The sequence below is a fragment of the Perca flavescens genome, chromosome 9 (genome assembly GCF_004354835.1).
Source record: "Perca flavescens isolate YP-PL-M2 chromosome 9, PFLA_1.0, whole genome shotgun sequence".
Taxonomy (NCBI): Eukaryota; Metazoa; Chordata; class Actinopteri; order Perciformes; family Percidae; genus Perca; species Perca flavescens.
Window position 1 is genome coordinate 35353946 of NC_041339.1, and position 13850 is coordinate 35367795.

Consider the following 13850-nt stretch of genomic DNA (forward strand, 5'->3'; position numbering starts at 1 on the left):
AAAATGCTCGTCATCAGTGGTATAACATGGAAAGAAATGTGGAAAAAAAACAAATTATCTTTCTCTTTTTAATTGCATAAATGTCAGAGGAAGTCCTCGCGGTTTTGTTGATGAAAAAATAGTGTTGTTGATCCCAAATCTGGCGTCATTCTATCCGACAGCCACGATTGGTGGGGGGGGGGGGGGGGCAAAGGGAAAATCCATGTAGTCCTTACACGAGTCTCCGTCGAGAACAAGTTCTCTGATTAAAAAAAATAATAATAATAAAAACCATCTTTCCATTTCAGTCACAATCACAAAATTGTAAAACTACGCAGATATTTGTCGGCTACAGCATCCAGTCTAGGTGTCTCTTATTATTTTTTTGTACAAAAGTAGAGTTCAGTGATGCTCAGGAGAATAAAAAAAAAATCAAAATAAAATCAAAATAAAAAGGCGGCTTTTGGGGAAAAACCATCCTGCCAGCGCTCGGTGTCCAAACAATTTTTGCATATAGGTGTAGTATCGCCACAGTGGGGGCTGCTCTGTTAAAAAAAAAAGAAGAGCAGGCTTTAGGATCCGGGGTGTGTGAGATGATGCTGGACCCAGAGACGGGGTCCGTCGGCGGGGGTCCAGGGCCGGAGCGCTCCCCCGGCTTCTCCTCCTCTCAGTTGACCGTGGGCACCTGGTTCAAGCTGTACTCCTTGGCTTTGAGCCGCAGGTTGGCGATGCTGTTGGCCATGTTCATGCCCTGGGACGTGTTGGTGTTGGAGCAGGTGGGCGGGTAGGTTGCCATGGCGCTGAGAGACAAGAGCAAGGGGGGAGGGAAAAGTGGGGGTTACATCACCTGTGGCTCACAGCGAGCTGAAGCTCAGCGTGAGCTGCAGCTGTGGAAATATGGAAAAAGGGGGAACAAAAACAGGTATCACTGATCATGTACGGAGATGTGGACTAAATGTGACGTTCAGACACTCACAACCCCCCGAAAAAAAAAAAATCCCCTCCAGGAAGTGAACCAGTGTTTTTGCACATTTTGACCTGACTGTATATCCCGTGACTTTCTCTTAAACCTTGTTTTGTCTTCCCATCGACTATGAACTTGTTGTCCTCCCCCACTAACACTGCCTTTAAGGATAAAAAGCTTGTCACTGGGGTGGCACCCTCAAAGGTACATTGTTGTAAAAAATTAATTGGCACATATCCCAAAACTTTACAGTTAATTTTGTTTGACAAAAAATGAGTTATTGAGTCTGAATACAGTATAGATTAACTTAAAGGTGCCCTGCCACACATATTTCATTACTTTGTGGTGATGTCTGAAGTTCTACCATGGACTCTGTAACCTTGGTTACCTTGTTTCAAGCCATTCTAGCGCGGTGTAGAAAGCCTGCAGGAAGGCTTGGTTCGATTTGTGCCAGTTCTCATTAATATTCAACAAGCTAAGCTGTTTGAATCTGATTGGCTAACAGCTAGCCAATGAGAGCCCGGCTGTCAGCATCCTTTACCCAGCCCAACTGGGCGAGCTCATGAATAGTAATGAGCTCAGGCAACATGATGTCAAACTGACCAGCTGTTGTGATCGGTCTGATTTCTCTGCTTATTTCTGTCCAGTGGCTAGAGCTGACAGAGGAGGTAACAGTTCATTTTCACATTCACAACATAACACAAACACATATGGACCTAACATATTTCAAAAAATGCAAATAAAAGTGGTTTTGTATGGCAGGGCACCTTTAAAGTAGAACAAATGGCAGAATGACAAATACAAAGATTTTAGCAAAGAGTCCCCGAGCTTTCAACCACACTTCCCGGGGACTTCATCGACGATTACAGTGTGATGAAGGTCCTGAGAGATGTGGCGGAAAGCTTCGGGCCAGCTTCCTGTCAGATTGTTTTTTGCACTGAAGAAATTATTGAATTTTTGTGAAATGTGGGTAACACTTTACAATAAGGTACAAAAAAAATAGATAGTTAAAGATTAGTTACTGTTTTTGAAAGGGTAGTTACCCTTTTGAAAAAGGGTAACTAATCATTCCTTACCCTTCTGAAAAAGGGTAACTACCGTTTTGAAAAAGGGTAACTAATCATTAACTACCTATTTTTTTTGTGTACCTTATTGTAAAGTGTTACAGAAATGTGTGTTTAGTTTAATTTGTCTTTTCTCATTTTTTCCCCTTCTCTGTTTTTTCACCTTATATCTTATATCTCTGTCTGTTGTTTGTTGTGTTTTGCAAAAGAGGTTGTTTTTTTTCTCTCCGTGCATGATTTATTCAGTTGTTTTGTTTTGTTTTGAACCAAAAAGTCATAAATTTGCGCCGCCTTTGTTTTCAGTTCACGGCAGAAGTCGATTTACGGCTGCGTTTTATTTTGGAGATCGTCTCGTCTGCTTCTGTTGTTGTTAAAGTGTCTGTTCCTACACATCCATTTTTCACTTTCTTTCCCCAAACTAAAGACTTCTCTTGTGACTTTCACTCAGTTTGGTTCTCTTCATTCATGAATCATCAGGAGGCACACACACACACACACACACACACACACACACACACACACACACACACACACACACACACACACACACACACACACACACACACACACACACACACACACACACACACACACACACACACACAAGCTCTTTGCAGGAGCTGCGTAACAATTATCTGCACAAAGAGACAAATAACGAAATAACGATTGAATGTCGTTTCCAAGTCTTGAAACATGAAAAACGAGAATTAAGAAGGAATGAGGGTATTTATCATCTTTATGTGAAGATTTAACATAAAACAGCTTTTAACCGTAGTATTTATATGTAAGTAAAGTTCTTTCTTAACTCCTCCTGCTGTCCTCGGGTCAAATTTGTCCCATTTTCAAAAAGTTTCTTTATCAGAGATTTGGCTTCCATACAACTATTACTCTTCACGAGTCAAATGAATTATCAGTTCACTTCTTTCATTGAATGTGGGTGTTTCATTCGAATTCATAGCATTTGAAAAAAAATCTAATAAAAGAAAGTTAATATAAATATAATATAAAATATCGACAAAACATTGGAAAAAGTGACAAAAAAATGAAAAAAAGCTTCAAAACCACAGAGAAACGAGACGAAAAATGCGGAAATAAATGACAAAAACATTGGGAAAAGTGACAATAGTGTTGAAAAAGTTGACTGTTTTAAGAGTTTTCCTTTTGAATTTTGACGCAGAAAAACTAAAATGGGAAGACATTCACCATTGGTTACTGACTAATCAAATATGCTACCATAATCCAGAATAACGTGTTTGTGTGGGTGTTTTATTCAAATTTATAGCATTTGAAGAAAATTAAACAAAAGAACGTTTAAAAAAAGTGGCAAACATGTCGCAAAAACTGAAATAAATCGACAGAACATCGGAAAAAGTGATAAAAACATTGTGAAAAGCGACAATAGTGTTGAAAGAGAACTCAGAAAAAGAAAAACGTTGCACGGTCGACAGGAAGACATTCAAAATTGGTTATTGACTAACCAGATATGCTTCCATAATCCAGAATAATGTGTTTGTCATCTCATCGCTATAGTAGTGTGTCTGTGTGTGTGCTTAATGTGTTGTTGATGTGTGTCTATGCACTTTCACCTGTGTCTACGGTGTATGAGACTTGGGTTTTCCTCATGCCATCAACCTGCCAGTAGTCCTTATCTGGAATAGTGGTTGTGTCATTATAATTGTCTATGCCTTTATGTCTTTCTAGTTTTATGTGTATTTGTTGTGTTGCTGTAGTGTATCTATTGTTTTAAGCCATCAACCTGCTATAGGGACTGCAGATGAAAATTAGCCTGTATGGCTAAATCTGGCACGTTTACATGTCGGACTCTGTACTCGTGTTGATTAATGTGCGTTCTCCCTTTAAATCCTCCTGTTGTCCTCGGGTCCAAAGTTTCCATATCAGAAATTTGGGTTTCTTTCAACCAAATGTTCCAAGAAACTAACGTGGATGGTTCCATACAACCTTTACTCTTGACATTATAGGTAAAATAAATGATCAGTTCACTACTTTTATTTAATGTGGGTGTTATATTTAATTTTATAGCATTTGAAAAAAGAAAATGACAAAAGAACGTTGAAAAAAAGTGACAAAAATGTCAGGAAAGGATTCACAAACGCGGGCAAAAGAAATTGACAAAAACTTTAAAGAAAATCGCTGAAAAAAATATTGACAATATAGTGAAAAAAAAAACCTGGGAAAAAAATCAACAACATCAGCAAAATGACAATTGTGAATAGAACAACAAAAGGTTGAAAAAAAAGTTCACATTTAAAAATTTTACCCAGAAAAAACAAAAATTTGGTTGGTTGACGAGAAGACAACACAAGGGTTAACACAGAATTATTATATTTAACTTTTCTTGATTTGTAAAAGCTGTTTGGCTCAAGGGTTTTGTGTTGAAAGCATTGTGCGCTGTGGGGTTCTTGTGTGATAATTCAGCTGTGAGTGCAGATGGATTTAGAAAGTTACCAAACGAGCAGACATGATGCTCACTGGTCGAGTCTCTTCTACTGTAGAAACCAACGGCTGCCAGAGGAAAGGAAGAAATTATAAAAAAAAAAAAAAAACATTAAATTAATGCTTTTTTTGAGAATGGGTTGAAATGTGCAGAAACACTGGTACGATCCTTTAAAAGTGTAAAAGTGTAAAACGGACAGAGAAACATTCAAAAAGACACAATCCAATTCAAGAAACACAATCAGAAAAATGCAAAAAATCTTTTGGAAAACACTAAATGTACTAAAATGTACAAAAAAAGAAACTGCAGTATTCTTCTTTAAAAAAAAAAGGAGAATACGGCGAGTTTTCTTCAACAGGAATGTAGTAAAGTGAAAGCGTACTTGTTCTCTGAGGGCAGCATTTTCTGTGGCACTCGCACTGGCCCCCCCTCCGGCATCGGATACCAGCTTTAGGATCATATACAGTCAAGTGTTAGCACCACATTAGCGTGTTCCACGTAGCATTATATCTTGTTTCACAAAGAAAGATCCCCCCACCCCTTCCTTCGCTGCTCCGCGTCCGGCCAAAAAAGCTCTCGGGGAGTCTGAGCCGTGGCCACTTGTGGGGGGGTGGGTGGGGTTGACATTTTACACCTATTTCCTAACGGAGGATTACTGTAAATCACAACCAATGTAACCAGAGTCACAAAAAATGTTGCCCGGTAGAGCTCAGTCTCTCTGTGTGTATAGCGTGGATTATCTGGTGTGGTGTAGCAGAGAGAGAGAGAGAGAGAGAGAGAGAGAGAGAGAGAGAGAGAGAGAGAGAGAGAGAGGGGGGGGGGGGTCACAGGGGTCAACAGAGGATTTCGTACGGTTTGTTTTCACATTATCACCTCGTCAGGAGGGTCACAGGATCTGGGCCTGCCCTGCTCATGCTGACAGAGGGGAGCGACGGGACTGAGGGCGAGGAAAAGGCTGTTTTTATTCAACACAATTAGTTTTGGAGTTAGATGAGCTATATATGTGTGTGTGTGTGTGTGTGTGTGTGTGCGTGCATGATAGGACTGTTGTGAATGCGGCTGCAGAGGAAACAGAGGCAGAAGGCCACGGCAGAGAAGAGAGAAAGACCGAAAAAGGTCAGAGATACACACACACACACACACACACACACACACACACACACAAAACACGCACACAGATACACAGATACATGCACAAACACAAACACACACACGCACGCACGCACGGACACACACACACACACACACACAGACGCACAAACACACACACACACAGTCAGACACGCACACGCACATGCACAGACATGCACACAGACACACGCACGCACACATGCACGCACACAGACACACACACACACACACACACACACACACACGCAAGCATGCACACACACACACACACACACACACACACACACACACACACACACACACACACACACACACACACACACACACACACACACACAGAGTCTGGAAAAGTCAGAGAGTAACCATCAATGTTTGTGGTTTCTAAACAATCAGTACATCTGTCCCTCAGTGAGGAGACGTTGTCTTCGTCTTCGTGTCCCCCTATGTCTCTAGCTCAGAGGTTTAATATTGAAGCCTGACGCTGCTTAATTAACAAAGTCAAACTAAAGGCTGTTTTTATTCAACACAATTAGTTACACAAATTAATACACAAAATAGATATATGTGTGTGTGTGCAAGATAGGACTGTTGTGTACGCGCTGTAGGAGAAACAGGCAGAAGGCCACGGCCGAGAAGAGAGGGACAGAAAAAAGAAAAGAGAAACAGGTGTACACAGCTGCATGTCTGAAAGTCATTTTGTCATCAAGCTGCAACAAACCTGTTTTATAGAGTGTCGGACTGCACGCCTACAACCGTTATCTTACGTTGAAAAGTAGTTGGTACAAAAGTCTTTAAAGTAAGTCTCGAGATATGTGATATATTTCCTCTTGTCAACACATCCCGTTAAAAGAGACTCAAACCAAGAATAGATGTAAGTACTGTGTGTGTCTCACAGCCTGATGTATCATTACAGCCAACAAGTCCTCAACTCAACTCAACTCAACTCATCGTCTTTAATGTTGTGAAATGGTCGCAGCGTGGTTATGTTTAGGCACCAAAACTACTACGTTAGGCTGCGTCTGACAGTCCGGCAAAAACGCAGGTCTTCCTATTGACTTTGAATTGGGGGGTGGTGCGTTTAGGCTGCAGGTTAGGGCTTAGTGGTCCCCTAATACTGTATCTGAAGTCTCTTTTATATAGACCTTAGTGGTCCCCTAATACTGTATCTGAAGTCTCTTTTATATAGACCTTAGTGGTCCCCTAATACTGTATCTGAAGTCTCTTTTATATAGACCTTAGTGGTCCCCTAATACTGTATCTGAAGTCTCTTTTATATAGACCTTAGTGGTCCCCTAATACTGTATCTGAAGTCTCTTTTATATAGACCTTAGTGGTCCCCTAATACTGTATCTGAAGTCTCTTTTATATAGACCTTAGTGGTCCCCTAATACTGGATCTGAAGTCTCTTTTATATAGACCTTAGTGGTCCCCTAATACTGTATCTGAAGTCTCTTTTATATAGGCCTTAGTGGTCCCTAATACTGTATCTGAAGCTAAATCGTTAGCCTATTTTTACAAAAGCGTCTGCTACGGAGCCACAACGTGAGGTACAAGGTAATGGAGCCTTTTATACATTGTCGTGTTTTTTTTAGAAATAAACAATGGACAAATAGAGTCTTTAAACGCTTCAGATGTAAAGTTATTCGTTGTCAAAGTGACTTCAAAATGAATGGGAGTTAATGGGATGCTAACAGGAGGTGATGGCTTGTTAGCCTCAGAATTTCCCAATAGGAGGGATGCTTTCCAGATGCTCGCTTACCCCCTTGGTTTTGAGGCGGTGCGAGAGTCCCGTACAGGAAACAGGATATCACACTGCCTCTATCGCTGCCACAAGAAAGTTTTACAACCCCAAACACAGGCTCTGAACTGGCCGGGAGTTTGTGTAACAGCTGAATGTTTCCTGGGCCGTCATTGACAATCTCCCCGCCGCACAACCCTGCGGCAAAATGCCGGATCATTTTTTTTTTTTGTGAACGCCCACTTAAGTTTAGAAAAAGGCCATGTTTTGGGTTAAAATCAGACGTTACTTTGCTTCCTGAAGGTTACACGCACGTGACGCTGAACACGACTATCGCTAAGTTTAAAAAAACACTCCCGTTTCCTTTTGTTTTCCAAACGGGACTTGAACCCCGGTCTCCTGGGTGACAGTCCTGTGTTTGTTTGACCCATCCAACCCCCTCCCCCACTTACGCGTAATATTTGCCGCTCTTATACTTGGTCACCTTACTTCCTGCTTTGCTCACGTCGTAACTACTACGCCCACTAGAATATAGGACATACAAACAAACTGCTCAAACAAACGACTTCTGGTAGGGTATAGACATCTATCCATCAGATATAGTTTATATCAATGGGGTATAAAAAAATATGAACGGGAGTCAATGGGGAAAGACAAATTATTTTTTGATCCCGTTTGAATCGAGCCATGAATTACACATATGATGTTCATCAGTTTAATAGATAATTTTGCAAGTCAGGAAAGTCTCATTTTATTGTTAAACTGTTGAAGTACAAGACTGTGAAAATATGTAATTAGAAAGACTATCACACTTCAAAGTTGCATGGATGATGTCTTACTCCAATGAGCCGAGGATCTCGCTCGTTCTTTGGCTTCTCTGCTAAAAACACTTCACTGGATAAAACCCAGCAGCTGAGATAACGTTACATGTGTTGTTTAACAGAGCTAAGCTAGCTAGCTAGCTAGCTAGCGAGCAAGTTGAGCATTAAGCTAGGTGAGGTAGATTGTGTGAGACGGGAGATGTAGTCCATTGAGCAGTTTCACACTAAACTAAGTGGTCATATGACAAACCTCCGGCTAACTGAGACTTTCTTCGGCTGAAAAATTATCTTTTAAATTGACAGACATCATATGTGTAATCCATGGCTTAATTCAAACGGGATCAAAAAATTATTTGCCCGTTCACTACCGTTGATATTTTTTCCGAATTAAGGTCCCATGAGGTCCACCTGAAGGGGAGGGACTTCGCCTCTCTATTTCAGGGAAGAACGCTCTCATAAAAACCCATCAGTGAGCCACTCTGTGTCACTGGGTGACATGTTCCTTCATTATGAACACACACACTGTAGTTTCTTCTTTATTCTGCCTCAATCCCAAACACACACACACACACCGCCCTGCTGCCCCTAATGCTCACTGGAGCACCAAATGTGGATCAATACGCCACTGAAAATAGTCCCCGACAAATGCCTGTTTTGCTCCTGATTGTTTGACGGTGACGTGCTGTTTTAGGAAGCTGCTGGTGAAACGTGGAGCTGAGAGACACAGACAGGAAGTCAGACAGTATTGAGAGGTGGACTAACACATTGTTGGTTCGGGTCTGAAGATGGGATTTGAAGAGAATAAGAAAAATATAGAATAACACACATTAAACGGCGGTGTGCTGACAGTTTGAGTCCAGGTGGATCAGAAGAGACGGTCAGAGGTATGTGCAGGTGGAACAGGAGGAAATGAAACAATAACAGAAAGAGCAGCGTCTCTGTGTGTGTGTGTGTGTGTGTGTGTGTGTGTGTGTGTGTGTGTGTGTGTGTGTGTGTGTGTTACGGTGGTGTTAACATGTGGTTATTGTGGTATTTTTCATCTGGAGACACTTGTGTGTGTGTGTGATGTTCTGCAGCAGAAAGCCGAGGACAAGTCAGTGCTGAAGTAGTAGTAGTAGTAGTAGTAGTAGTTTTAGGTACTGCAGTACAACTTGGCATTGAATATTTTGAATTTTGGGAGATTTTAAACTTTTTACTCCCCTGCTTCCAACATGAGTTAAACTCATATAATTACATCCTTTAATTACATCCTATCTTGTAACTTTCTCTCTTTATTTTCTACCTTTCTGCTGCCCTTCACTCTTGCCTGTTCCCTTTTCTTCCTTCTGTCCTTTGCTTCTTTGCTTCCTCCCTCCTTCCTTTCCTACATCATTCCCTTCTTTCCTTGTTTCCTTCCGTCCTCCCTTCCTTCCTTTTGTGCGTAGTTTCTTTACTTATTTTCTTCCTGCTGTCCTTACTTTTCATCTTCTTCCCTTTCTTCCTCCTTCAACTAAGTTAAAAGCATGAATATCCCCAAAGATAGACTACTTGTTTTTTACATAACTTTTACTGTTGATACCTGCAATATTTTGCAAACACTACATTATAATGAAGGGGTTTTATTACCTCATTTATTACATTTAAAAAAAATGATGTCCTGACCCCTTTATTTGCAAATGAAGAGACATTTTACTGGTTAAACATTTTTGTTATTACTTTTTGAAAGCAGGACTTCTTCCTCTGTGCTGCAGAACAGCAGTGTTAGCCGAGCGTTAGTACAGAATCAGCGTAGTGTGAACAGGTGTGTGTGTGTGTGTGTGTGTGTGTGTGTGTGTGTGTGTGTGTGTGTGTGTGTGTGTGTGTGCGTTCTTGTGGAGTCTACCTGTAGGGGGCGGCGCTGCCCCAGGACAGGTAGTCGTTTGGGCGCGGTGCAGGGCGCGGTACGATTGGCTGCTCCACCGCCGTCACGTCTCCGGAGTAAGATTTAAGGAGCGAGGCGTTTTTGCTGGCCAGCATGGCGCGCTCGTTCCTGCGAAACTTAGCTCTCCGGTTCTGGAACCAAACCTGGAATCAAAGACAACGACAACGGGATGAAAGATCAGAAATTTAAAGTCTCTAAAGTCTCTTTTTCTTATTTTGTCTGACAGTTTTTAACCCCTATGGGTTCTTTACAGAAGCCCTCAAAGTTCCAAAGATACCAAACATTTCGGTTGAACTTGGATCTCAAATGATGCACGAGACATCTAGAATATTTCCATTTGTGTGGAGCGGTGCCACAGAAGAATTTTCATTGGCTGAATCAGCAACAAACATTTTAGGTTCAGTGCCAAAGCAGGAAGAAGTGTGGCGTTCAGGGTAGGGGATGGATAGACATGTGCACGACAATCAGAAGCAATGTTCCTGATGAGGGCTGCATGATATCAGGAAAATATGCAATAACATTGTTGAAAATCCTGATAATTATATAACTTTCCATAAATAAACAGATATTAAAGTGTACCCTTGACTAAGGCTACATTTACATTGCTAAATTTTTTGCTTAAAAAAGAATATCTCTTAACGCCAGAGCAGTGTGAATGTGAGTTGTCAAAGTAGCCAAAGATATTGGCTATGTTTCCCATCTCATTCCCCCTGCTCTGGCGTCTCCCCCTCTCATTCCCCCTGCTCTGACGTTTCCCCCTCTCATTCCCCCTGGTCTGGCGTTTCCGAGCCCCTAAACCGGAGACATTAGGAAACATTTCTGACTCTTTTTGGTTGGTAATCTGCGGGGTTGTGTTGCAGTCTCAACCAGGCCCGTATTAAGACAATGTGGTGCCCCTGGGCACTATACCTCAAAAATCAATAGCTTAAAAACCAAACGCTTAAAAACCAAACGTAGCGGTGGAGAGAGAGGTAGCCTCAGACTTGCACAGTACGTGTGCTCGCGCTGCGTCGTCTCTACTGTATCCAAACGTGTTGCCAGACAGCTGACGTCTTATTTCATTTAGGCACTAGTTCCTCTCTGGCATTCACACGTTCAGTCTGCGCTCATCTTGTCACATTTTCCTCCTTCAACCACGCAGCGTAGCACGACAGCACTGGTCGGATAAACCTCACTGGCATGAGTGCGTATTTCTATGTTTTCGTAGCATTTGTTGTCGCTTTCTTCAAGGTTTTTGTCTGGCTGCAGTAGGGCAAAAGCGACAAGTGTCAAAAACTAACAACGTATTGAATTACATTGAGTTACGTCATTTAAAGTGCAATGTTGTAATGTGTTTATGGCGCATGGCGGCATCACGGTGACAATTATAAAAAACAATATATATAGTTCCTAAAGCCTATCCTTGGTTTGTTGATCCTCAACAAACCAAAGTGAAGTGCTAAATGTTCTTTAGTCTGCTCTTACATTTGGGGACGAAATAAGCTCAACTCAAAGCTCCACCAACGAGCTTTTTATTTTGGAGCTGTGAACCACATCTCATGTCTTCCTCAGCGGGTTAAACAAACTAAGGTGTGTCACAATTCCTGGTTGTATTCCAGCCTGAACATGAGACATTTTGTTTCATGTTTCTCTGAAGTACAGTAGGTGAAGTCAAATAAAGTCACGTATAAAATTCCTCCGGATGTCCCTCTTTTTGGCCGGATGTCCGTTACCGTCCTCTTTCTGTGTGTTGGTGTTCTAAACTTTTCTGAGGACTATGGTTAACTGCTCCTCCGATCTCTGCAGGGTAAATCCAGACAGCTAGCTCGACTATCTGTCCAATCTGAGTCTTCTGTTGCACGACTAAAACTACTTTTGAACATACACATGTTCCACCAAAACAAGTTCCTTCCAGAGGCTATATAGCAGAGGCACCGTGGCTCCGTCCAGCGCTTAGCCCCGCCCAAGACAATTGTGATTGGTTCAAAGAAATTACAATAAATCAGAGCATGTTTTTTCTCCCATTCAGGAAAGCTGTGTGGACTAGCCAGACCTTTCTCCGCAGCGCTGTGGAGGAAGGTCTGGCAATGCGAGACTACATATAATATAACATCTTCACCTAAAAAAACCAATCAAACAAACCAGAAGCTTTTTTCAAGAATTTTCTACATGATTCCCTGAACTCTTGTCTCAGGTACAAACTTTAATTTCAGTCGCATGCATCTCTACTCTCTTCCACACACACACACACTTCCTTCATCTCCTTATCAGAGATTACTTCTGAAGAACATACCCACCCCCCACCCCACCCACCCACCCACCCCTGTCCTTTACTAAACACACGATGATGGGACGTGACTCGGGGGGTGCTAATGTTGTTCCTCGCTGTGAAATCAAATCCATTATTGGATGCCATGGGCGCTCACGGGGGCTCGCTGTCCACTGACGCACAGCCTCAGGAATGAGCACAAAGTCTCTTTTATCAAAGCCTTTCTGCATCGCTCTCTGCTACACATTATTCACAGATGTGCTGCTTTTCTCTCCCTCCAGCAGCACCGTTTCCTCTTTTCCTCTCACTCTGCCCACGGAGCTAATGCGCTCTCTGTTGTGTTCAGAAAAACAGGCAAAGAAAAATAGACAAAAAAAGCATGGTACTTGCACATCCATCTGCAGTGAATGCATTGGATGTACTGTATTATTTATTTAGTCATACATGTATGTGTCTGCTTTTAAAAGGATAGTTGCATGAACTTCTTCTGAGCTGCTTATATATTTCAAAGCCTATCCAGTGCAAGCAAGGGAGTCATTTTCACAATTCCCCTGATCAACATCCCTATTTGTTTCTCCGACTTTCAGTTTTTCAGTTTTAGTTTAAGTGACTCGGTAAAATGTCTTTGTCAGTGTCCTTTCTTTAGCGGTTAGATTAAAGAAAATCTGATTACATGAATGGATATACTATTATTTCTGTGTACAAGGCCTGTATGCTTTTAAAAGGATAGTTGCATGAACTTCTTTTGAGCTGCTTGTACATTTCAGAGTGTATCCAGTGCAAGCAAGGGAGTCATTTCCAGTTGTTTCTCTGACTTTCACACTTTTTCAGTTGCAGTTTGAGGGACTCTTAAAAATCTCTTTCATTGTCCTTTCTTTAGCGGTTAGTTTAAAGAAAATCTGATTACCTAAATACTGTATACATAGAGATATACACTAGATACACAAGCTCACAGCTTCTTAACAAAGTTTAAATTATAAACCAATTCCACGTTACACCTTCTTATTCCATCTTATTATCACTACTTAACATATATTCAGAATACATAGTCAATAAACCTCATTTATATGAAATTATACCTACATTTTGAGTTTAAAAAAAGCTGAAATTATGAATTACTTTGACTATTTGGACACTTTGACACTTTTTTTGTTGCTTTTTTTTGGCAGTTTTAACTCTTTAACTCTTTTGATGCTTCTTTTTGGACAATTTTGACACTTTTTTTGTGCTTTGTTGGACGGTTTTAACACTTTCAATGCGCGTACTTACCTTCTGTCCTCTGGTTTGCCTGTTTGTAAAGCAAAAAGTATAAATGATCACCTAATTCTGTGCTACATCTAGGCTTCTGGCCAACTTAATCATTTTTTTTGAGCATTTTTTGGTTAAAAGAAACCCAAATTTAACTGATATAGATACTTTGAAAACGGGTCATATTTGACCCGAGGACAACTGGAGGGTTAAGTTAACATCAAGTCATTTTGGACCTTTTTTTTGGATGTTCTGCTTACATAATTGCGGGGTTGTAGCACCTAAAATTGTAATAACTTCCT

General features: G+C 41.2%; 1 protein-coding gene across 7 annotated transcripts in view; it reads right to left on the reverse strand.

The window, feature by feature from the left end:
- Positions 1-216: 216 nt before the first annotated feature.
- The window catches only part of prrx1b (paired related homeobox 1b), a 37397-nt gene continuing 23763 nt past the window's right edge, over positions 217-13850 (reverse strand). Inside the window, exons 3-6 of one of the 7 annotated variants that reach the window (XM_028587255.1) lie at positions 10014-10195; positions 4845-4910; positions 4474-4530; positions 760-779 (exon numbers count right to left, since the gene is read on the reverse strand). In XM_028587255.1, coding sequence (XP_028443056.1) covers positions 4512-4530; positions 4845-4910; positions 10014-10195 — 267 coding nt within the window. In that variant the 3' untranslated portion in view covers positions 760-779; positions 4474-4511. Of the gene's footprint in view, positions 780-4328; positions 4531-4844; positions 4911-5335; positions 5418-10013; positions 10196-13850 lie in introns of those variants that run through there. The other 6 variants (XM_028587252.1, XM_028587250.1, XM_028587251.1 and 3 more) reach the window with 6 other exon arrangements.